Genomic DNA, 26,187 nt, shown 5'->3' on the forward strand with positions numbered 1-26,187 from the left:
GGGAACCATAGGAGGCTATCAACTGACCCAGGGAGTTGGTGTAGATAAAAATAGGAGAGTTCAAAGAACAGAACCTTTAGGGACCCCAACGGAGAAAATAATGCCGCGTACACACGGTCGGACTTTTCGTCTACAAAAGTCCAACGGACGCTGACGGACTAAAGCTGGCTGGTAATCCGATCGTGTGTGGGCTTCTCCGGACTTTCAATGGACTTTTTTAGCCTCAAATCCGACGGACTTTAGATTTGAAACATGCTTCAAATCTTTACGTCGTAAGTACGACGGACCCCGAAATCCGCTCGTCTGTGTGCTAGTCCGACGGACAAAAACCCATGCTAGGGCAGCTATTGGCTACTGGCTATGAACTTCCTTATTTTAGTCCGGTGTACGTCATCACGTACGAATCCGTCGGACTTTTGTGTGGTCGTGTGTAGGCAAGTCCGTTCGTAAGAAAGTCTGCCGCAAGTCCGCCGAAGGTACGTCGGAAGTCTGTCGGACAGGCTGTCGGACTTTTGTAGACGAAAAGTCCGACCGTGTGTACGCGGCATAAGAGGAGAGAAGAAAGTAAAATTGTAAGTGACACTGATGCAGTGGGATAGGTAGGATGAGAACCAGGGAGGAGTACAGTCACAGAGACCAAAGGAGTGGAGTTTTTTGAGGAGGAGTTGATCCACTGTGTGAGAGGCAGCAGTGAGGCCCAGGAGTAAGAAAACAGAATAGTGTCCATTGGTTTTAGCAGTTACTAGATTGTTTGTGAGTTTTAGAAGAGCAGTTTCCATGGAGTTCTGGGGGTGAAATCCAGACTGAAGTGATTAGCGATCTTCTGGGCAACTAGTGAGTTAGTGGGTGGAGGCACGAAGTAGAGAGCTGAAGGTAGAGAAGTGTTGATGAGGACTGGATGTGAAGTTGCTAATGAGAGTGATAAAATAGGTCTGCTTGGCACTGAGGAGACAGAAATTGTATTTTTGGAGGGTAAATTTATATTGGTTGAAACTTTCTGAGACTGAGCCCCGGTTCACACAGGGGCGGCACGACTTGCAGGTCGCCTCAGCGAGGCGACCTGCAAACTACTTCCGAGGCGACTTGCAAAATGACTTCTGCATAGAAGTCTATGCAAGTCGCCCCCAAAGTAGTACAGGAACCTTTTTCTAAGTCGGAGCGACTTGCGTCGCTCCTATTAGAACGGTTCCGTAGCACAGAATGGGAGGCGACTTGTCAGGCGACTAGGTCGCCTGACAAGTCGCCCCTGTGTGAACCGGCACTTAGTCTTATGCCACAGGCTCTCAAGAGCGCAGTTACATTTTTTGAGACTTCTAGTGTCATCTGTTTGCCAAGGTTGCAGGGTCGGGGCCTGATTCTGTGTGCAGTAATGGGTGTGTGTCCAGGGAGGATGACAGTGAGCTCTTGTAGACAGAAGTGGCTAGGTTGGGGCAGGGCAGAGGTCGAATTTTGTCATAGAGGTGTTCAAGTAGCAGAATACAGAAGATAAGGCTTAAGGTGGTGAAGATTTCTATGATTAACTGTTAGGCGGTTGGAGAGAGGAGGTGGAAGACAGGGAGAGAGTGAAACTAATAAGTTTAGTGAATCCCCATCAGGCACTGCCCACCCAGTAAAAAAAGTCCTCAGCTGTTGCACTGTCTATGTGACAGCTGCAGTGGAGAGAGCACATGCATGTACATGCAGCTGCACTGAGGGCTGGTTCACACATGCGTTGCGTTCTTGTGCAATTCCTGCATGGTCAAGTGTGATGAGATTTTGCAGCTTGTTTATTTAAATAGGCTGAAGTGCCACTGGAACATGGAGAAAGTAATGAATGCACTACTTTTAAAAAATGTGCTGCACCAAATCCCATCTGATTTGGTGCCCGCAAACGCTCTGCATGCCCTTAACTATTCATTGGCACCCACAGAAGATCACATAGGCAGGGTGTTTTAAGTGCAATGCAGGAAACGTGCATGGAACGCTCCTTTCCTGCACCGCGTTCTGGTGTGAACCCGGCCTTGAGGACAGAGTGCCTATATGGACATCCTGACCTCTGCATGCAGCACATGCCCCAAATTCATGGAGCATGAATCTGTTGCCCGCATTAGAATTTATCATGGATGGCGAATTCACTCTTTGTGAATTCTCTGATACATAGCTCCCAACTGTACCTGATTTTGAGGGACTGTCCCTGATTTTGAGGGACTGTCCCTGTTTTGAAACAAAGTCCCTCTGACCCTCTTTCCACCTCATTTGTCCCTCATTTTAGTGATCTGTATAGTTGTATATAAAATGCACTATTTATCTATCAAAAAGTGTTTCCCAGTGCTAGACCTTTCATCCAATTTCTAAATTGCTGCTTTTGTAAATTCCAAATGCTAATATAAAGGAATAGTAGTGTTAAAAAAGCACTCGTGGGTTTAACCAATCATTTTTTTTGTACAATTCTCTTTTAAGGAGGGTGTTGCAGGGTTGTATCCTATGCCTACATCAGTGGTGGCTGGTGCTCAATATTTGGGGGGGGGGTGCAGCAAACAAACCTGCCCCAACCCCCCCCCCCACTTGCACTAACGCCACAACCCCCCCACGGGAGACGGGCGGTGATCAGTGGACCCCCCCCTGCAGGGGATGGACGGCGGCGGTCAATGGCCTTATTTTAGGAGGCCGCTGCTGCTCCTTGCTCCAGCTTGCGGAGGGAAGAGCCGGGGGTCATCGCTTTTCCTCCCGGCCGAACAGGAAGTGGGTCCTGAGAGCCGATTGTCCTAAGACTCCCTGGGCAATCGGCTCTCAGGACCCGCTTCCCGACTGGCTTGGAGAAGCAGGAAGACATTAGTGAATATTAATTCGCTAATGTCACACAACAGGGTGGGCTCAGGGTGCAGTGCTCCGAGCCCACCCTTTTTTGAAGCCAATTACATACCTCCCAACTTTATGAGATGGGAACGAGGGACACCTATCAGCAAAAGTATGTAGGCAGGGCTGGTGCAAGGATTTTTGACACCCTAGACGAAACCTCATTTTGCAGCCTCCGCCCCCTTTTCCCTGCCCATGTATACCCCACCTTTTTAATGAAGCGCCCATCAATGGAGCCTTTTTTTTTTTACCACTACTATTACTTTATAATGACTTTTGCAATTTACAAAAGCAGCAATTTAGAAATTGTATGAAATGTTTAGCATTGGAAAACATTTTTTGTAAGATAAATAGTGCATTTTATATACAACTATTACTATATAGATCAGACTAAAATGAGGAGGAACAAGGGACAGAGGGACTTTGTTCCAAATCAGGGACAGTCCCTCAAAATCAGGGACAGTTGGGAGCTATGCAATCATAGCGTCAGGCTCTAATCGTGTGTTTAAAAAAAAAAAAAAAAAAAAAAAACGATTGAAATCCATGCGTCCGGCGCAGTGCATGTAGATTAAGGGACGGGCACATGGATTAGGGGCTCCTAATTGTCCCTGATTCGGAGGGACTGTCCCTGATTTGGAGCAATGTCCCTCTGTCCCTCATTCCTCCTCATTTTGGTCTGATCCATATAGTTGTATATAAAATGCACTTTTTATCTATCAAAAAAGTGTTTCGCAGTGCTAAACCTTTCATCTGATTTCTAAATTGCTGCATTTGTAAATTCCAAAAGCCAATATAAAGGAAGAGTAGTGGTTAAAAAAAGCACTTGTGGGTTTAACCAATCTTTTATTTTTGTACAATTCTCCTTTAAGGGGGCGTGGCAAGGGGTGTGTCCTATGCCTGCATACTTTTGCTAATAGGTGCCACTCATTCCCATCTCAGAAAGTAGGGGGGTATGCTGATCCCTGATATCCTGTCCCACAGTCCTGACCCAAGCGTCAGTTCCTAGCCTGCTACGGTATGCAGAAGTAATCATACACATTGCCTGCCACTAAACACGATGTCCAGCAGGGGCCGCTGAATTGTAGACAGAAGCCCAAGCATGCGCAGATGGAGTCTCCCGTCCTGCTTGGAGTGCTGTTTACGTAGGGAGGACGGCGCCGAGTCTCCTTCCTATGACGTTCTATGTGTGAGGGAAGAGGAGTGGGTCCTGGCCAACATGGCGGCGTGTATCAGGCTGGATCTCACCCAGCTGATGAGTTCGAGTGGCTCTCACAAGGATCTGGCTGGGAAGTGAGTGCTGGCTATGTTACCAGGGGTGGGGCAGTATGGGTGGTCGGGGTGTGAATGTATATGGACGAACCACATGGGAGATATCTAATGTTAGGGCCGATCACTTCCAGGGAGGTGGTCAGGCTTTCCTACACTGGGTCTCCGATACACATGGTCGTGTAAGGCCATGCACATCCAGAGTCTAAGTAATGGAGGAAACATTAGAAAGGACAAACCTTTTATTTAACCCCTTGAAGCTCCCCACGATTTTACCCCTTCATGACCAGGCTGTTTTTAACACTGTATCCAAATACAATTTATATTGTCTTTTTTCCCCCACAAATAGAGCTTTATGGTATTTGATCACCTCTGGGTTTTATTATTTGTCTGCAATATACACAAAAAAAAAAAGACAGAAAATTTTGAAAAAAAAAACAATATTTTCTACTTTCTGTTATAAAACATATCAAATTTCTTCATAAATTTAGACCAAAATATATTCTACATATATATGCTATATGTCTTTGGTAAAAAAAAAAAACAACAATCCCCATAAGTGTATATTAATCGATTTGTGTGAAAGGTATAGAGTCCAAAAACGATGGTACACTCACCGGACACTTTATTAGGTACACCTTGCTAGTACCGGGTTGGACCCCCTTTTGCCTTCAGAACTGCCTTGATTCTTCATGGCATAGATTCAACAAGGTGTTGGAAACTTTCCTCAGAGATTTTGGTCCATAGTGACATGATAGCATCACACAGTTGCTGCAGATTTGTCGGCTGCATATCCATGATGTGAATCTCCCGTTCCACCACATCCCAAAGGTGCTCTATTGGATTGAGATCTGATGGCTGTGGAGGCCATTGGAGTACAGTGAGCTCATTGTCATGTTCAAGAAACCAGTGGTGAGATGATTTGAGCTTTGTGACATGGTGCATTATCCTGCTGGAAGGAGCCATCAAAAGATCACTACACTGTAGTCATAAAGGGATGGACAGGGTCAGCAACAATACTCAGGCTGTGGCGTTAAAGCTCGGTTAACATTGGTGTGATGCGGGAAACCTTGTGAATCCAGTGCAGGTTCCCACATCGCACCTGACTCGCAGGCAGCTGACACTGCCTTATATGAACCGCTGGGAGCGTCAATGCAAAGTTAATGACGCCCCCAGATCGGTTTCTCATATCGCAGTGCGAACTTTAAATTTGGACAGGGATCTTATAGGTGTGCGATCCGATTCTTGGTGCAAACCAAAAAAAAGGGTTCTGCGCGACTTTGGTCTGAATGCGATGCAAATTCAGCCATACTATCTGGCTGTGTGTATCGCACAGACATTGCATGTGGTTTTCACAGCGGTGCAAATCACATACGATGTCTGACATCACACAAATGTGAACCAAGCCTTAAACAATGCTCAAGTGGTACTAAGGGGCCCAAAGTGTACCAAGAAAATATCCCCCACACCATTACACCACCACCACCAGCCTGAACCGTTGATACAAGGCAGGATGGATCCATGCTTTCATGTTGTTTATGCCAAATTCTGACCCTATCATCTGAATGTTGTAGCTGATATTGAGACTCATCAGACCAGGCAACGATTTTCCATTCTTGTATTGTCCAATTTTGGTCATCCTGTGCGAATTGTAGCCTCAGTTTACTGTTCTTAGCTGACAGGTGTGGCACCGGTGTGGTCTTCTGCTATAGCCCATCTTCAAGGTTCATTGTGTTGTGAGTTCAGAGATTGTATTCTGCATACCTCGGTTGTAACAAGTGGTTATTTGAGTTACTGTTGCCTTTCTATCATCTCAAACCAGTCTGCCCATTCACCTATGACATCAACAAGGCATTTTTGTCCACACAACTTCTGCTCACTGGATATTTTCTCTTTTTCGGACCATTCTCTATAAACCCTAAAGATGGTTGTGGGTGAAAATCACAGGAGATCAGCAGTTTTTGAAATACTCAGACCAGCCCATCTGGCACCAACAACCATGCCAAGTCGCTTAAATCCCTTTTCTCCCTATTCTGATGCTCGGTTTGAACTTCAGCAAGTTATCTTCATGTCTAGATGCCTAAATGCATTGAGTTGCTGTCATGCAATTGGCTGATTAGCAATTGGTGGTACCAAGCAATTGAACAGGTGTGCCTAATAAAGTAGCCAGTGAGTGTATATTTGAACATTTATAAATTCTAATACACGGATGGCCTATCTCATTTCTTGTGGCCCTTAAAATGCCAGGGCAGTATAAATACCCCCCCCCATGACCATTTTTTGCAAAGTAGATAGTCTGAGGTGTTTAGTAAGAAGCATGACAAGTTTTTGGAAGTTGTATTTTTTTTTGTCACTATTTTTTGGAAAATTAAGAAATAAACTTTTTTTTTTTCCATGCTGTACCCAGTGCAGTACAGCATCATCATATGACTGGTGTGTCGGTGATCTGAGCCACTGGTGACAATATGTTAAAAAAAAAGAAAAAATCTTTTTTTCAATTTTTTTTTTTCATTTTTACTTTTTTTTTTTTTTACATACTTTCATCAAAGTAATTCAGTGTCACCATAGTAACACTAGTAGTAGTACTTCTGAGGGGGTGATCAGGAATTTTTGATCAATAATGATCATTGTATCTGCAAAGTTTTCAACTTTAATGAATGGGTTACATTCATGACAGCTGTGATTACTAGTGGTCTGTGATTGGCTACAGCTAATCACATGGTACAGAGTGCCTTGATAGCCCCAGGTACCATGTAATAGCTGTAGAACAATCGCAGCATAAGAAACACAGCTGTTATGAATGCATGCATGACAGCTTTGTCGACAATGTGATCGCGTTGCGATCGCATGATCACCGGGCTGCAGGTACCGGGAATCCGCTGTGCCCAGTGGACCCACTGCGCACCCCTAAGCCGGAGCAGGCTGGATGACATACATGTACATCATCCAGCCTGCATCTGCTAGCCACCTGCAGTAAAAGTACGGTCGGTATTATTTTGCTGCATTTCACTTCCTTTCCCAGAGATACAACAGGAAGTTAGATGAACTCTCCTAAAATGAGCGGAAGTCTGCTGTTAGGGCGCATTTACTCTTTAACGTGCTGAAGCACATCTCAACTGTCCCATAATAAAAATAGTGGGGGAAACTTATTAAGGGGGTTTTAGGCTGGGTTCACACTCGTGCAAATTGGTTGTGGGTTCCCTGCATCCAATGCGCAATAGCAGGAGGTTGTGACTGGCTCTCTATGGAGCTGGTTCACATATCTCTGGTGCAAGTTTGCACCGTGTCCTGTTAGTCTTTTGGTCCGTTTCAGGTCCGAATTCAGCCAAAAAAACCTTTATTCCAAAATAAAAACTGTTGTGGTCGATTATAAGGTATTAGCTGGAGTTTGGCTTCAATTTTTTAGTGTATGTAAATCTGCTAGTACATCTAATACTCCCCTTCCCTCAGACTGACAATGCTGCTATATGCTGTGCCTCCTGTTTTTCTTCATCCAGAGTGGTGTCTCACTAATGTAGTAGGCTTGTTACTGGCCATATCACCAGGTGAAAACAGAGGGGAAAAAGCCTAAGAAAAGAAAACGAATGCACATCTAATGATTGGTAAACTGCAATATAACACATTTTGTGGGTTTTGTGTTTAGTACCGCTTTAAGGTCTTCTGGGAGCCCTTATCAGCCATCAATCCTGAAGCTCCTCATATAGGTGAAAAAACTAGGTGACACACATACACCGTCCAGACATTCCAGATGCCATTTCAGTAATGTGCATCTAGCAATATGTATTTTTTTTAAAAGGTACACAATATTTAAATTTAGCAGCAGTATGTTTTCATTTTTAATATTAGTAATAGGGGTTAAACTATTTTTTTTTATTTAAGGTACCGCCAGATATTGGAGAAAGCCCTTCAGCTTCCTGGACCAGAACAGCTCGAGGCACTTAAAGCATTTGTTGAAGCAAGTACGTTTTCTAGTGTCTCTTTACATATCTCCCTATTTCCTATCCATATATCTATTTATTGCAGGTTTAGATCATTTAATACTTTTAGACCGTGAAATATTGCCTCAGTTATGTTATTTTATTTGCATGTGTTCATACTTTTTCATCTCCAGTGGTGAATGAGAATGTCAGCTTAGTGATTTCCCGACAGCTGCTCACTGACTTTTGTACACATCTTCCAAGTCTACCCGATGGTATTGCCAAGGAGATCTATCACTTCACCCTAGAAAAGATCCAGCCACGTGTCATCTCTTTTGAAGAACAGGTACAAAAAACAATTGCTGTATACAGCCCTATTTTTTCCACGTGCACACAATTTTGTTTAGTCTGTTTTCTAGATGCAATTGACACTCTCTACACGAAGTTCCTATTTCAATAGAAGCAACACAGTTTGGTCAGTACTGTGATTGGATAGTGAAGAAATAGCACATTGTAATTTAACCGCCTCCTGCTCGCTGTATAGACAAATGATGGTGCGCGGGATACGCTCTTGTTCTGGGCCGATGTGATATGATGTCGCCCAGTCTCGCCGTGATCGTGGGCACGCTGTATCCCTGGGACACGGGGCAACCCCGATCTCGGTGAAGAGCCACGGACCTTTACCCATGTGATCAGCTGTGTCCGTTAAAGCTGATCACATGTAAACAAGGAGATGCCGCTATTAGCTCTCCTCGCCTCACACTGACAGAGTGTGAGAAGAGGAGAGCCGATCAGTGGCATCTCCTCACAGGGGAGACCTGTTAAAGGTATTTAGAGCACCGATCATCAGTGCCCTGATTATAATGCAGCTCCAACAGTGCCGCCAGTCTTTGCCAATTAGTGCTGCCTTTCAGTGCCGCCTATGTGTGCCACCTATCATTGCCCATTAGTGCCCATCAGTGCTGCATTTTAGTGCTTCCTCATCAGTGCAACCTCAGAGCATGTCGGTGAAGGAGAAAAATGACTTATTTACAAAAATAACATTTTCTCAAAATTTTCAGTTTTTATTTATTTATTTTTTAGCAAAAAAATAAAAAGACCCAGCGGTGATTAACCACTTCAATACCAAGGACGTCATATGACGTCCTTGGCTTTGAGCAGGTATATCTGAATGATGCCTGTAGTTACAGATATCATTCAGATATTGCCGGTTTCAGCCAGCGAATCTCTACACCATAGGAAAGATCATAGCGGCCGTTCCACCGCTTGATCGTTCCTATGGGAGGCGAGAGGGGACGTCCCGCCGCCCTCCGGTGCCTGCTCCGACTCACCGTTACGATTGGTGAGGCGGAGAGTGGAGGCGCCGGATGTAGATCATAGAGATTTCCGGCGGACCAGATGGTCCCCGGAGTCTCTATGATCATCGGAGGCCGGGCGCGATGTTATGACGTCACGCCCGGCCTCTCCATTCAAAAAAACGGCGCCGCTTCGGCTTGGAAGCGGCGATCATTTTTTTTTTTTTATTTCAGGCTTCCCAGCCTAGTGGTGAGATATGGGGTCTTATTGACCCCATATCTCACTATTAAGAGGACCTGTCATGTCATATTGCTATTACAAGGGATGTTTACATTCCTTGTAATAGGAATAAAAGTGATCAATTTTTTTATTTTTTTTTTTAAAGTGTCAAAATAAAAAAAAAAAAAAAAATAATTAACAATAAAAAAAAATTTTTTTTAAAGCGCCGCTGTCCCCGTGTGCTCGCACGCAAAAGCGAACGCATACGTAAGTCCCGCCCACATATGAAAACAGTGTTCAAACCATACATGTGAGGTATCGCCGCGAACGTTGGAGCGAGAGCAATAATTTTGGCCCTAGACCTCCTCTGTAACTCAAAACATGTAACCAGTAAAAAAATTTCAAGCGTCGCCTATGGGGATTTTTAAATACCGAACATTGGCGCCATTCCACGAGCGTGTGCAATTTTGAAGCGTGACATGTTAGGTATCTATTTACTCGGCGTAACTTCATCTTTCACAAAATGCAAAAACATTGGGCTAACTTTACTGTTTTGTTTCTTTTTTAAACACAAAACAGTTTTTTTCCCAAAAAAAACGCGTTCGAAAAATTCCTGCGCAAATACTGTGTGAGATAAAAAGTTGCAACAACCGCCATTGTATTCTCTAGGGTCTTTGCTAAAAAAACATATATAATGTTTGGGGGTTCTGTGTAATTTTCTAGCAAAAAAATGATGATCTTTACATGTAGGAGCAAAGTGTCAGAATTGGCCCGGTATTGAAGCGGTTAAATACCACCAAAAGAAATCTCTCTTTGCGGGAAGAAAATGATAAAAAATTAATTTGGGTACAGCATTGTCATTCAAAGTGTGAGGACGCTGAAAGCTGACAATTGGCCTTGGCAGGAAGGGGGTGAAAGTGCCCTTGTAGGCAAGTGGTTAAAGCAGCAAAAGTCTTCAAGAAAACATCTGTTGGAGGGGAAATTTAATATACTTAACTTTCCCCTGGCTTCTGTTGGGGCTGACTAGATCATGGGGAAGACTTTGTACTCCAAATCTCTCAAGAAGTTGCTGCAGCATAGTCCTGGATCACCTCCTCGTGAGATTTGAGCTATTCAGCATTCCCTGCAATCTCGTTGGAAGAAGGATGATGTCGCTGTTGCCTAGGCACCATGGCCGGACAATATGGTAAGATACATGCTAAATATGGTATTTAGGTGCAAAGTTTGCATTAAGCCTGGTTGGTGCACAGTGTTGGGCTTTTTTCACCCAGTCTGAATACTAATATGCAAGAGATTACAGAAGGCTGGTGCAAAGACAGATTGAGTTACTATAAAACAATAAAATAAAGCTGTTTTATTCAGTATTTATTTTGACCAAGTGGGCTTCTTTGCATTCATGCTTTAAAACTGCAATGAGAAGTATATTGGTAAATAGTTCAAGGGTTTATGATGCTTTCCTATTTGTGATACGAGTGTTGGTCCTGCTTTTCCTATAAATGCTCCATATAGGTAATTTAATCTCTGTCCAGGACAAAATGCTTTGGCATCCTGGATCTTTTTTTTTAATTGGTCATTACATCTTTGCCTGCAGGTTGCATCAATTAGGCAGCACTTGGCAACCATTTATGAGAAAGAAGAAGACTGGAGGAATGCAGCTCTGGTGCTGGTTGGCATACCTTTGGAAACAGGACAAAAGTAAGAATTGAAGACTATTTGAATGGGGATGGGGGAGGGTTATTTAAAAAAAAAAAACTAGGGAAACAATTGTTTCTTTTTATTGGTGATCAATTAGTGTTATTGTTTTGTTTGCCCAGACAACATAAGGATGAAACATACAACACTTGGTCACTATGGTCATGTTTATGGTTATGACTAATGGCCTTATAGGTTGAAACGCGTCAACTGACTTAATCTGCTTTTGTGGCTACTCAATAAAATGAAGAAATTTTAAGAGCAACAACCGGAGTGCGGATCATTTTTTCCACATGGTCGTGTTTATCCTCTTATTAAAATTATGACTGAATTTGTTTAATTTCAGCTAAATTTATTCCCTAGTTTTTCTTTCAGGTTACATGAAGAGGTATTGACTGTGTATATGTTTTCTTGCTGCCCAACAGACAGTATAATGTAGACTATAAACTGGAAACCTATCTGAAAATTGCTCGGCTCTACTTGGAAGATGATGATCCTGTGCAGGCAGAAGCATACATAAACAGAGCCTCTCTATTGCAAAATGAATCCACCAATGAGCAGCTACAAATTCACTACAAGGTGATCATTCCTTTCAAATCCCTTTATTTATTTATTTTTTTAACAATATTTAAAGTGTATCTAATCCAAAAGCAAAATTATAATGCATTGCAGGTTGGTGTTCATTTTACTGGGTGGTGAGGGGGCAATGTAATGTGCTATTTACTTTTTCCCAAGTCATCCTCCAGGCCGGTCACACAGGAAACACAAGTACAGAGAGAAGTTAAAAGCTCCCCACCCACTCCAACCCTTCAGTTCTTGTGTTTCCTGCAGGCACAGCAACTCCTGTTTGTCATTTTTACCATTCCATTCCTAGGAGGTGCCTGGGAATGCCCCTCCAGACTCTCTCTGACTTCAGCAGGTGAGGTGGTCCTGCACCAAGAGTGGGGGAGAGGGTAAGGGAGGGTGTTTGCAAGTCGCTTAAGGCTACATCCTCCCTCCCTGATTTGCGACCTTTGGTTCTCCTTCCCTCCTACCTTTCCCGCTGAGGCTGCCTGTATGACGAGAGCTTACGCAGGGGTGAGGGGATTGGTTTGAGGAGCTCCAGCAGGCAGGTGAGGTGCTCTCACAGGGGCTCCTTGGTAAACACCGGGTACAAGTGAAGGCGTGCACATCTGCCAGTTTGCCGGCTGAATGGGATGGAGGTCACTTCCTTTGCACCTCGGTAGTGCACAGGTGGCGTCATCGCTTGGGGCTGCCTGTCACTTCCTGGGGAGAGGATGTTGTGTGGCAGCCATTTTCCTGTGACTGGGCCTACCTCTTCAGCATGGGAGAACCCAGCTGAGGTGGCAAGTTCTCCGAAGCCTCACCTATGGTAAGACTGTGACAGGTTAGGGGGTCTGGTGAAAGGCTCTATAGGTCCAGCCCTTTGAGGGTGCTTACCTCCACTTCTTGGAACACATACTGGACAGACATGTATGTGTCCAGTAAGGAGTCCCAGGCATTGTGCATGGTGAGAGGGATGACCATGTGCTCGAGCAAGGCTGCTGCTGGGGTCCTGGTGGCTTGCGTTCCTTAGCCAGCACTAGCCCTTCCTTCAGGGGCAGGGTGCCTCCCATTTTTTTTAATTTTTTTTTGGAGCTCTACCCTATGCTGTTTCCCTCACCGGGTTGGAGAGGAAGCAGTCAAATCTACCATGTCAGGCTGCTGTGCCTGGTAGGGAAGAGGTGTGTGTGTGTGTGTGTGCCCCTCCCTGTGGAGGTCCTGCACTCCATTTTATACATATTATGTGTACTAGAGGCCTTCCTATATTTAGTAGGCCTGACCTGAAAGTTTGCAAATACTAATGCTAATAACCTTTACTAATGGAGCTCACGTGATGCACGGGGACTGCCCTCCTGAGTAGTGAGCATTTTAGTCAGTGGTCTAATCTTGCAGTGGATTCTCCAATGACAGTGTTCACAGGTGAACTACATGCAGGTAGAAGGAATGATGATCCTATTTTCTTCTGGCAAGCTGCTCGCTTTTTAGTTCCAAGTAGATGGGTCAGGTTAGCATCTTTTTGTCCACTATTGTAGTTTCCTTGGTTGTTCAGACCAAGGCAGTATTGGATCCTCTACATATGATTATTCTATTCATATAGATATATCGTATAGATGTGAAATTATAGCTATAACTAAGCTGAACTAGTAACGTGTGGATTTTGTAGCAAGTTATTGATGGGCTCTTGGGTAAACCTCTGTACATTGGCTGTCTTAAACCTTTGTTTGGTGATTGCTCATTACTGCCTGCAGGTGTTGGACTCTGGGTTGATATGTTGGACACCTCTTTTATGGGTATCAGCAGCATCAATTTACCTCTCGGTCATGGGTGCTCAACCTGTGGTCCTTGTGTTGCAGAACTAACCATTACAAGCATAATTACCAAAGGCAAAGGCATGATGGGACTTGTACTTCCACAACAGCTGGAGGGCCACAGGTTGAGCAACCATGCTCTAGGTCTTGGCTCATTAAAAAGGTTGTAAACCCTATTTAAAAAAAAAAAACTGTAAGGCAAAGGCATAATGAGCTAGTATGCATCGCATACTAGCTCATTATGAAATACTTACCTTAGAACAAAGCCCTGGCAGGGGCGCCTGCACACAGCTGAGATGGCTGACATCTTCCCTGGTGTTTCTTCTGAGTTTGCAGGCTCTGGCATTGTGATTGGCCGGAGCCACGATGACTTCACTCCTGCACATGTGTGCGGGAGCCGCCGGTCATGGCACAGGGCCCTAAAGAAACGGCGCAGCCTTATTATAGGCCTACCTGTAGATACAATTAAAAAGGAAGACTTCCTCTTTAAGCGCTTCAGCCCCGGAAGATTTTACCCCCTTCCTGACAGAGCACTTTTTGCGATTCGGCACTGTCGCTTTAACTGACAATTGCGACGTTGCACCCAAACAAAACTGATGTCCCTTTTTTCCCACAAATCTTTCTTTCTTTTAGTGGTATTTGATCACCTCTGCAGTTTTTATTTTTTGCGCTATAAACAAAAAAAGTGTCAATTTTAAAAAAGCAATAGTTTTTACTTTTTGCTATAATAAATATCCCCCAAAAATATATAAAAAAAAAAAACTATTTTTTTTTTCTCAGTTTAGGCCGATATGTATTCTACATATTTTTTGTAAAAAAAAAAAATCGCAATAAGCGTATATTGATTGGTTTGCGCAAAAGTTATAGCGTCTACAAAATAGGGGATAGTTTTATGGCATTTTTATTATTTTTTTTTTTTACTAGTAATGGCGGCGATCTGCAATTTTTCGGGACTGCGACATTATGGCGGACACGTCGGACAATTTTGATACATTTGTGGGACCATTGGCATTTATGCAGCGATCAGTGGTAAAAAAATGCATTGATTAACTGTAAAAATGTCACTGACAGGGAAGGGGTTAACACTAGGGGGCGATCAAGGGGTTGTGTTCCCTAGTACGTGTTCTAACTGAAGGGGGGGGGGGGGGGACTGTGTAGGGGAGATGACAGATCGCTGTTCATACTCTGTATGTGTTCTCCCCTCAGAGAACCGGAAACTGTGTGTTTTGCACACACCGATCCCGGTTCTCCGTGTGTTTACACACAGCGATCCCGGTTCTCCGTGTGTTTACACACAGCGATCCCGGTTCTCCGTGTGTTTACACACAGCGATCCCGGTTCTCCGTGTGTTTACGCACAGCGATCCCGGTTCTCCGTGTGTTTACGCACAGCGATCCCGGTTCTCCGTGTGCCCCGAGCTGTGATCCCAACCTGTGATCCCAACCACTGGGCACTCACATCGGTTCTGTGGGCGAGCAGGAGGCACGTGCCCCTAGTGGCCAAATAAGGAAGTGACGTAAGATAGAGGCGATTTGCGCAGCCGAGCCTTGTTGCCACAGTAAAACTGCGGCGGCTGGTCGGCAAGTGGTTAAAGGGGTTGTAAAGGATCGTTTTGTGTTTGTTATTAAAAGGAAAAAAAAACATATCTCTAAGGGTTTTGGACAGAGTGGCCCGATCCTCCTTTTCTGGGATCCCCCAGCGGTGCTCCTGGCTCCTCCCCGCATTGAGTGCCCCCTCGGAGACCTGCATTCCAAGGGGACACACATGGGGCGCGCTCATGAGTCCTGATGGTGCGTTCATTGACACAGACAGGACTTGGCCCCATCCCCTCGCTCCTGTGTCACTGGATTTGATTGACAGCAGCGGGAGCCAATGGCTATGCTGCTATCAATCTATCCAATGAGAACCTGAGACAGCGGCTGGAGCTACTGTGCTCGTCCCCGTCAATGGAACGATCGGGTTCAGGTAAGTAAAAGGGGGGCAGCTGCACTACAGAAGGTTTTTCACCTTCATGTAGAGTTGGGCGATTTTCTCCAAAAAAAAAAAAAAAATCTGCGATTTTGTTTTTGATGGACACTGCGTCGGTCCTGAGGAGCTGCGGGCAGGAGTTTTTCTTTTAGGCGAGGCCGCGGCTTCGGCCTAGTCCATGGCGTCTGGCCTCGCGGACTAGGCCGAAGCCGCGGCCTCACCTAAAAACCCCTGCCCGCAGCTCCTCAGGACCGGCGCGGTGTCAGCGCCTGTCCTGGTGAAAAAAAAAAATCTAAAAATTCGATTTGCTGAAAATTTGAATCGATTTGACCTCTCAACTCGATTCAAGATTCAAATCGATTTTTTCCCCAGCCCTACCTTAATGTATAGAATGCATTAAGGTGAAAAACTTTGAGGGTTTGCAACCCTTTTAAGATCTTAGAAGCTGGACGTCTTGGTCTGTCTCCCACCTTAGTGTGGGCTGGATAGAAGCATTCATGTTTACGTCAATGTATTGCGGGAATCGCTTTATGTATGCTAGAGCTGCATAATTAATTGTTAAAGATGCGAGATTGCGATTCAACCCCCCTCGCGATCTTAAAACGGCATTTCCTCGATTTCAGTGCAGAGCTGTTCTCTGCTTACAGCTGTCAAAAAAAAAAAAACAGGCAGCCTGTCAAGTTTATCATAATATTGCTTAAGCCTTAGGCGGAGATAACAACAGGAAACATAGGATGAACTTCGGTCTGTAAATTAGGTCAGTTTTTAACCACTTAAAGTGGAGTTCCACCCAAAAGTGGAACTTGCGCTCATTTGTCTAATTACCTCCTGCCTTCGTGTGCCACATTTGGCACCTTTCGGGGGGGAGGGATACCTGTCTTTGACAGGTATCCTGTCCCTACTTCCGGGAGACCGGGCCACCGCGCATTACGCCAGCAGCTCGGCTCCCTCCTCCTTCCCCTGCCGCCAGGTCAGTAGGAGAGCACAGTGGTGCCTCACGCATGCGCAGTAGGGACCCAGCGTGAGGCTGTGATGCTTCACTACCGGGTTCCCTTACCGACAAGGGAAAGATGGAAACATCAGCTTTGGTGCCGACATCGCTGGACTCCAGGACAGGTAAGTGTCCTAATAAGAGTCAGCAGCTGCAGTATGTGTAGCTGCTGGCTTTTAATTTTTTCAGGGGTGGGCGGACCCCCGCTTTAAAGAGGAACTGCAGTCTGCTCACATAATTTGTTATAAAAACATCTTTGCCATTCTGAAGCTTCCCTCCAACCACTTTGCATATTGTTTTATATATACTGTGATTCTGTACTTGCCAAATATGCTGCAGAAATCTCCCCCACTGAGTCTGGCTGCAACCATTTTAACTATGGGCAGATGAAGCTGCTGCCTGTTCACTTCCTGGATTTACACAGACACACCTCCAGCCCTGCAGCTCTCATTTGCCCTCTTATGACTCATCGCCCCTCCCTTGCAAATGCTCACAAGAGTGAGAGAGAGCTGTGCATGATGTCATAAGCCTAGGCTTTTTACCAGACAAAAAATAAGCGGGCTGTATAAGGTATTTACTGGCGGAAAAAAATGTTTTACTATCCAAAGTTAAAACAACAAGGGCAGAAGATTTAGTAGATGGAAAGTTAAAAATATGACTGAAGGTCCGCTTTAAAGTCAACCTTTTTCTGACACTTGTTGTTAAAATCAGTATTTTTGCTAGAAATCCCCAAACATTACATATTTTTTTTTTAGCAGAGACCCTAGAGAATAAAATGGCGGTTGTTGCAATATTTTATGTCGTACTGTATTTGTGCAGCAGTCTTTCAAGAGCAGTTTTTTGGGAAAAAATACACTTTAATGAATTAACCACTTGCCGTGTGTGTGTGTGTGTGTGTGTGTGTGTGTGTGTGTGTGTGTGTGTGTGTGTGTATAAAATATATATATATATTTAATACCGGATAACTTTTTTTTATTTTTATTTTTTTTTGAGTCTACAACTAAACACTCTATTCATGTCTCTGCATTGCATTTCTGCACTGCAGATAACACCAGCTGTTGAACCTGTGCCAATGCACAATAAAGTATTTACATATGCTGAACAAGCACTAAAAACACTTTAATCCAGCCCTAACAGAGTTACTTATTGCCCTTTCTACTTCCTCCTGCGTAATGGGGATCTCAAGGAGCTCTACCTCCTCCTTCTCTGCCCTGGGAAGGTCTAGGCCCCGCAGGTACTCCCTCATACCCTGTTTCCCCGAAAATAAGACCTAGCGTGATTGTCGGTGATGGCTGCAATATAAGCCCTACCCCCCAAATAAACCCTACCCTGTTATCCCGAAAATAAGCCCTACCCTGAAAATAAGACCTACAAGGACTTTAACTAGGGCTTATTTGGGGGTGTAGGGCTTATATTGCAGCCATCACTGACAATCACGCTAGGTCTTATTTTCGGGGAAACAGGGTAGCCTCCTTCCTTCTACCACCCATTTCCTCTTTCCGGCCTACCTTTTATAAAGCACTGTAGTAAGAATGAAATATATTGGCAATGTTTGGGGATGAGAACTCTAATCCGCCCCCATCGTCCTTAATCTTGGGTATGAAGGTCCTATTCTTTTTCTCCTTTACCTTTCTCGCCATCCATTTTCCTGATTTGTTACACTCCTGATACATATCCTTATTTATAATATGAAAGGCACATTTCCTTTCCTGTTCTAACAATTTGTCCAATTCTCTTCTTTTCCCTATTAGCTCTTTCTTTTCAGGTATCCCCCTAGGTCGTGTACCCTGCTCTAACTCCTGAATCTCTTCCTATAGAGGTGTGACATGTTTTCCCCCCTTTCTCTCTTTTTCCCAGCTCCGATACTAATCAGGATCCCTCTTATATACAACTTATGCACCTCCCAAAGGGTACCCCTAGATATTTCTGGTGTATCGTTTGTCTCAAAGTAATTCTTCAATTCCTACTCTATTTTTCCAGCAGAATCCGCATCTTGAATAAGAGAATCATTCAGTTTCCAATTCATCCTAGTCTGATCCACCCCAGCGACCTCCAATTGGACCTTCACTGGGGCATAGTCGGACAGGGTGATTGCTTTAATTTCAGCTGCTTTAAGCTGTGGGATTAGCTGATGTTCTATTAGGATATAATCAATCCTTGAGAATGGTTTATGGACAGGGGAGTAGAACGTGTAGTCGCGTTCCTTCGGATGACAAATCCTCCAACCATCTCTTAACTTCAGAATCCTAAGCATTTTAGTGCCTCACATTGTATCGCAGATTTTGGAGCGCCCCTAGAAGTGTCCAACCCTGGGTCCATACTCCAATTTAGGTCTCCTGCAACAATTAATTTGCCCTCCTTGAAAGTATCAAGCTTCTTCAATACCTTCCTTAAAAATTTATCAGGGTTTTTGTTTGGGCAATAGACATTTGCTATTGTACACATCATATTAAATAACTTCCCCTTCACAAAAAGGAACCTTCCCCCTGGGTCGGCCAGCCGCTCTCCCTCTGCAAACATCGTCATCCTGTCGAACCCAATAGCCACACCTCTAGAGTGTGTCGATCCTGCGTCCCCATAGAACCATTTTGGGAACTGATGTGACGCCAATCCACCTCCTGATGAGTGAGTGATATGTCTCCTGTAGGCATGCCACATTTGCTCCCAACAGTTGCAGTTCCTTGTTTATTTTGTACCCTTTTTTTGCTGTATTAAGTCCCCTTACATTATACGTGACAAAATTTACAACTCTCATATTTCACCTCAATAAGAGCATCTGGCCGATCCAGTAAGGCACTCCAAGAAGAGAGAGAGAGGGGGAAAAAAAAACAAATCCCACTCCCCCCCCCCCCCCCCCCCCGCCCCCCCCCCCTAGTCTGGAACAGATCGCCCGAAAAGGCTGGGCAGACCCCTCTGTTCGTTGTATGGGTCTGGTAGGCATCAACCTGGTGCCACCTTGTCACCATATTCCCTACAGGCTCACATCACGGACTCCTCCGAGCCAACCCCGGTCCCCCCCCCCCTCCCGCTCCACTCCCGCTGCTGCTGGAGCTAACCCGCACCCTCAGACTCTTCCTTTTTGTTATTAACTAGGGCTTCTTCCCGCTCCCCTACCCCATCCCATTATCCTTTTGAGGAGATGATACCCCCTCTTCCTCTCCCCAACCTGGGATGGGGGGGGGGGGGTACAATGTCCAGTTTACTACAAAAGTCCTTCAGATCTTCAGGGAATCTTAAGACTGCGGTTCGCCCGTTTTTTTCTCCCAATCAGACAGGCCGGGAACCCCCACTGGTATGATATCTCTGATGGTTTCAACAGTCTCCTTCTTGAGAGGGTCTCTACCGACATCTGAGTAGACCTGTAGTTCCACGCCTTCATAACACAAAGCTGGGAGCTGCCGCAGTTTTCCCAAAATTTTTGATTTTTCTTCTGCATAATGAAACCTTATTATCACATCTCTCGGGCTCTCTGAACTATTCAGAGGATATCGTGCGATCCTATGGGCTCTATCTAGCTTCAGGGGTTCTGTTTCCTTTTCCAATAAGGGGTTGAACAGCCGCTGTGTTATTAGCGTCAGCTCCTCATTCCCATATTTCTCAGGCAAACCTTTAATTCGTAAATTCTTGCGTCGACTGCAATTCTCCTGATATTCTATTTTATATAGGAGACTTTTATTTGTATTTTGCAAATATTTTAGTTGCTTACTAATATCCTCAAGTCTTCGCTCATGATCTTCTACCCTGCTCTCCATCTCTTCTACCCTTCCAAGCACTTGCCCGATGTCTGTTCTTACTGCCGCTATGTCCTTTTTTAATGATGTTTCCATTTTTAACAACATCTCTGCTAGCATTTCTTTAATTAGCGGGGCTTCCTCCTGCGTTATCTGCTGCACTGATCTTTTCCCTGCTAGTTCCTCCTCTCCCCCACTCTTCCTCTGTGCTCCCTCATGGGCCTTGGAACTACTCTGGTGGAGGCTTCCATTGCTTCTGGGCTTCGTAGTTTTACCCTCCTGTGTTTTCCCTGCTTTATTCTCTTCTTCAGCCCCTTTTTGTCTGCAAGTTCCCGGGCATGTGGGGGCTCCTATTCTAGGGCTCCCCAGCGTCTCTTCAACGATGCTAGAGTCCGCTGACATAGCGTTGGATGCCTCCAGGGCTTAGCGCAGATCCAGCAGACACAGCGCCTTTATTTGCCTTGGTTGATTTACCCCTCATCTCTCTAGTTTACGCCCCACCTGAAGTGACGTGGGGTCTTAATGTAGCTATTCAGAGCGTCCACACACACCGCACCTTTACTCAGTTTAGTTGCAAGGCTTAATTATATCTATACGACAGGCAGTCAACAATCCGGCAGACATTTACATAGCCGTCTCTTATTGGCCATACATAATTAATTATGAGACTGAATCCAGCATAAACATACAGCCCATAAGATCTTCCTCCAATCCTGGGCTAAACTGAGGGAGGAGTATACTTGAGGCTAACTTGGGGTTCCCCCAGTAGCAGTCTTGATATGGGGGGTGAAAAAAGGGGGTAACAAGTTGGAGGGAGATTTCCCCTTATCCCCTACTCAAATAATATAGCACAGTCTCTCCTCCTGATGTTACAGTATCATACAGGATCTTTTAGCCAGCGTTTGCGCAGAGCTTTATGTCACAGCAGGCTCAGGGGGATTTCTCAGCCTCGCAGCACAGATAACTCCAGTCCCTCAGATAATCAGCTGAACCAGGGAAATCACAAATCACATATTAATACATAGAGAAGCTCTCACCTCCTCCGTGAATAGGAAGCTGCACAGTCCTGCAAGTTGGCTCCCCCTTCCCGTCACTCCAGCGAAATGAGGGAGCTTCAACAGCTGCGGCAAAGCCCCGATCCAGCTAATGCCGTTTTTTTTGTTTTGTTTTGTTTTGTTTTGTTTTTTTTTTTTTTTGTTCCGCTTGTTTCTGGAGGGGTGGAAACGTGTACAACCCACCGGCGCTTACCGTAATCAGCACCGTCTCGTCAGCAGGTCGTCCAACAGGGTAGCTCCAGCTTTCGGCGCCGCGCACTCAGTGTCCCCTCATGCCGACAGCAGATGGAGCAGAGCATCAGACAGGGCAGGGATTCCCGGCGCATGCTCCGAGCGTCCTACGTATTGACGCTCCGCCCCCACATCTCCCGTGGGTCCTATCTTCTAACCTGTCTATTGGATAGGATCAGATGAAAACAGACTGGCGGTCCATTTTCACCCGATTTCCCCATAGAGGAGAGCGGGACTGTTTCTGTCTCTGCTCTGCACAGTGAGCGGACACGGACCGACCCCCCGCTGAGCAAGCGGAGTCCACCAAATGGAGACGACTGTGTGAAAGGAGCCTTAGTCCATCTATGCTTGTGTTGAATGTAATAGCTAAATGTTATAGCTAAATCTTAGTGGTTTCTTAACCTGTTACCATTGGCCGTATGCATGTGGCTGGTTGAGTGGGCTTTAATGTCGAGCGGCATATACGTCTATAGGAAACAGCTTTTCTGTGCTGAGAGCACATTCACTGCAGCCTCTCAGCATAGTAACTATGCTGTCACGTGCACCTTCCAATGCATGCTTGCGATCAGGAGCTTCCGATCATCTGACCGCTGTGGGAGCCAGTCACGCTATCAGAAATCTAGCCTCCACCTCCCAGCATTTAGATCCTTTTAAAGGGCTAGGGGGTCACAGGGGGTGGAAAGAATCATAAGTCTCGAATGCTTCCCTAACTCTGCAACACAGTGAAAAATATGAAATCCCTAAAATCTTAATCGCATGTGTCTAATTCTTCCACAATTCGCATATATCTATTTTTGTGTAAAATACCAAATTACTTTCCATTTAAATATAAAACAGTCCATCGATTAGACAGTCTTTCAAAACAATTTTTCGTGCAAATTTTTTGCATTCTTAAATATCCATAATAACACTTCTTGTCATACACGTGATTGGTGTGTTAATCACCTCTGTGTTCCACCTCTTCAAAAATCACTCACCAAATCCAACTGATCTCTTTACAAAGAAAGCTCAATAAACGGTTGTTTATTAAATCTCTGTCTCCATTTAGAGATCACTCACAGTGTAAACGTCTTATGTCACCTTCTCATTATCTAGTGCCACATACCACAAAAAACACACAAGAAAAAAAAAAAAAAGAGAGAATCCACATAGTATAAAGAAAACTTTTACTGGTTTATTTGCACAAACAATAAACAATATATTCACATAAGTTGTTGCTACAATGTCCATATATATTTGGGCACAGGCACAATTTTAGTTTTTTTCAGGTTTTTACCAAAACATATTCAAGCTATAGTTATATAATGGAAATGGCCTGAAAGTGCACGCTCTCAGGTTTATTTTGAGGGTATGTACATCCAAATTGGAGGAAGGGTTTAGGAATTACAGCTCCTTAGAATAGCTACCCCCCTTTTTTTCAAGGGACCAAAAGTAATTGGACAATTGAATCAAAAGTTGTTTCATGGCCAGGTGTGGGCTACTCCTTCGTTATTTCTTCATCAAGTAAGCAGGTAAAAGGTCTGGAGTTGATTCTAAGTGTGGTATTTGCATTTGGAATCTCTTGCTGTGAAAATACATCATGCGTTCAAAGGAGCTGTCCATGCAAGTGAAACAGGTCATTGTAAGGCTTTAAAAACAAAACAAATACATCAAAGACAGCAACATTAGGTGTGGCCAAATTAACAGTTTGGTACATTCTGAGGAAAGAACGCACTGGTGAGCTCAGCAACATAAAAAGGCCTGGACGTCCACTAAAGACAGCAGTGGTGGATGATCGCAGGATCCTCTCTATGGTAAAGAAAAACCCATTGACAACATCCCGACAAGTGAAGGATACTCTCCAGGAGGTGAGCATATCATTGTCAAAGTCTACAATCAAGAGAAGACTTCACAAGAGCAAATTAGAGGGTTCACCACAAGGTGCAAACTATTCATAAGCCTGAAGAATAGAAAAGTCAGATTAGACTTTGCCAAAAAAAAGTCTAAAAAAGCCAGACCAGTTCTGAAAAAGCATTCTTTGGACGGATGAAGCTAACAATAATCTGTACCAAAATGACGGGAAGAAAAAAGTGCGGAGAAGGCTTGAAACAGCTCATGATCCAAAGCACACAACGTCATCTGTAAAACATGGTGGAGGCAGTGTGATGGCATGGGCATGCATGGCTTCCAATGGCACTGGGTTATTGGTGTTTATTGATGAGTTTACAGAAGCAGCCGGATGAATTCTGCAGTGTTTAGATATATACTGTCAGCCCAGATTCAGCCAAATGCAGCAAAGTTGATTGGACGGCGCTTCACAGTACAGATGGACAATGATCAAAAACACACCAAGAGCAACCCAAGAGCTTTTGAAGGAAAGGAAGTGGAAAATTCTGCAATGGCTGAGTCAATCGCCTGATCTCAACCCAAATGAGCATGCATTTTTGCTGAAGGCAAAACTAAAGGCAGAAAGACCCACAAACAAAGAACTGAACACAGCTGCAGTTAGAGCCTGGCAAAGCATCAGAAAGGAGGAAACTCAGTCTTTCATAATGTCCATGGGTTCCAGACTTCAGGCAGTTGTTGCCAGTAAAGGATTCTCAAAATGTTAAAAATGAACATTTTATTTATGATTATATTCATTTGTCCAATTATATTTGAGCCCCTGAAAATGTGGAGACTGTATAAAAATGGTTGCCGTTCCTAAAACTTGTACTTGATGTTTATGTTCAACCCCCTTGAATTAAAGCTGCAAGTCTGCACTTCAAATTCATTTGGATTGTTTCATATTAATTTTATTCTGGTGGCATACAGAGCCAAAAGTATATGAATTGTGCCTGTGTTCAAATATATATGGACCTAACTATATACCATGATTAGTGTATGTGTATATATGTTTTACTTGCTTTACAGATCTCCTGAGAGCAAGTACACCATTTCTTCTTGGCGCATACTGACATCGCTAGCTCTGGTTGACACATTTCGTCACTATGGACTTTCTCATGAGCAGTCTGACTGGGAATAAAGAGTGTTATTGAGGATTGTACAAATTTTATGAAAAATTGGTTTGGGAGACTGTTTACAATCCAAAGACAGCGCTGGACACATTAGAGTTTTAAGTATATTATATATTTATTGATACTAAGCACAGAAGTTATATACAATTTAAAACATAGGATTGTTGGCGCAGAGTATTAATAATATATTTAATTATAGAATCATAGGAGGATCATAAGTGGACCATACCTATTTTAAACACAGATTGAGATGCAGATGTTAGATGCTCATTTGAAGACATGGACATTATCTCTTAAACTGTTGATGTTAACTGCTTCCCGTCTGCCCGCTCCATATAAACGGCAGGACGGGAGTAGTGCCAATGTGTGTGTTAACATACCTGTACATCACGCATCGGAGGCTCCTGTATGGTTCATAGAGTGCGCACCCTGGGGCCCGGTGATCGGTGTGTTCCCTGGACACAGCGGATTACGTTACAGCTGTGTCCGGGTGATTACATGCTCTTGTATCATGTGATGCTGTGTCCAGTCACATGGTAAACATCGGTTCTCTCTGCTCTAACACAGATCAGCAGAGAGAGCCATTGCTGCAGCCTGTGAGTGTTCAGCAGCCTGTCACTGCATGTGCAGTGCCAGCCTGCCCCAGTGTCCTTGATCACTGCCCCAAGTTTAGAAATATTAAACCATGCAGACAGACCCTATCACCTCTCCCAGTGCTCACAGTAACACACCATAGCAACGTCCTGATCAGCACCATACCCCATACCAGCATCCTGATCAGCGCCATACCCCATACCTGCATCCTGATTAGCGACTTACCTGCGTCCAGCTTTGAGCCATACCCCATACCAGCTTCCTGAATACTGCCATATAAGTACCAGTGTCTTTAGAGCCAGAGTCCCTTATGATTTCCACTGTCCTGGTTCACCAGGGCCTCCAAAAATATGATAGTCAGGAAATTAAGTGTGTAATCGATGCCCCTAGAATGTTTTTCATCCCTTGTGACAGCAGTAAAGTTGATTTAAAAAAATGATTAAAGAGACATGTAAAAATGTTTTTTTAATTAAAATATTAATAAAATGGAAAAAAAATTGCCCCTGTCCACCCGTACTCGCGCACAAATGTGAACATGTGCGCCAGTCCCGCACGCATATGTAAACTGCGATCGCACCACACATGCGAGGTATCGCCTCGAATGCCAGAGTGAAATCAATAATTCTAGCTCCAGACCTCCTGTGTAACCCTAAACTTGTAACGTGTAAAGTGTCGCCTATGGGGTTTTTAGGTACTGTAGTTTAGCGCCATTTTAAAGCATGACATGTTTGCCATTTTCTCTGCATAACATCATCTTTAATATTTTACCTAAAAATTGGGTATTGTGTTTTTGTGCATTAAAATTTATCAAAGTGTATTTTTTCCAAAAAATTTGTGTTTGAAAAGCTGCTGCGCGAATACTGTCTGACATAAAAATATGCAATACCCACCATTTTATCCTCTAGGGCCTCTGCTTTAAAAAAAATATGTAATGTTTGGGAATTCTAAGTAGTTTCCCAGCAAAAAATATTTTATACATGTATGAGAAAAATATCAGAATTGGTCCGGACTGGAAGTGGTTAAGGTGTTTCTTGGACGCCGGGCC

At 44.2% G+C, this 26,187-nt stretch overlaps 1 protein-coding gene across 2 annotated transcripts in view; it reads left to right on the forward strand.

The window, feature by feature from the left end:
• Window positions 1-26,187, forward strand: part of COPS4 (COP9 signalosome subunit 4) — a 71,336-nt gene that overhangs the window by 39,449 nt on the left and 5,700 nt on the right. Inside the window, exons 1-5 of one of the 2 annotated variants that reach the window (XM_073601036.1) lie at window positions 3,970-4,125; window positions 7,981-8,060; window positions 8,213-8,364; window positions 11,125-11,228; window positions 11,651-11,804. In XM_073601036.1, coding sequence (XP_073457137.1) covers window positions 4,052-4,125; window positions 7,981-8,060; window positions 8,213-8,364; window positions 11,125-11,228; window positions 11,651-11,804 — 564 coding nt within the window. In that variant the 5' untranslated portion in view covers window positions 3,970-4,051. Of the gene's footprint in view, window positions 1-3,969; window positions 4,126-7,980; window positions 8,061-8,212; window positions 8,365-11,124; window positions 11,229-11,650; window positions 11,805-26,187 lie in introns of those variants that run through there. The other variant, XM_073601037.1, reaches the window with a different exon arrangement.

Source organism: Aquarana catesbeiana, linkage group LG01 (genome assembly GCF_042186555.1).
Source record: "Aquarana catesbeiana isolate 2022-GZ linkage group LG01, ASM4218655v1, whole genome shotgun sequence".
Lineage (NCBI taxonomy): Eukaryota > Metazoa > Chordata > Amphibia > Anura > Ranidae > Aquarana > Aquarana catesbeiana.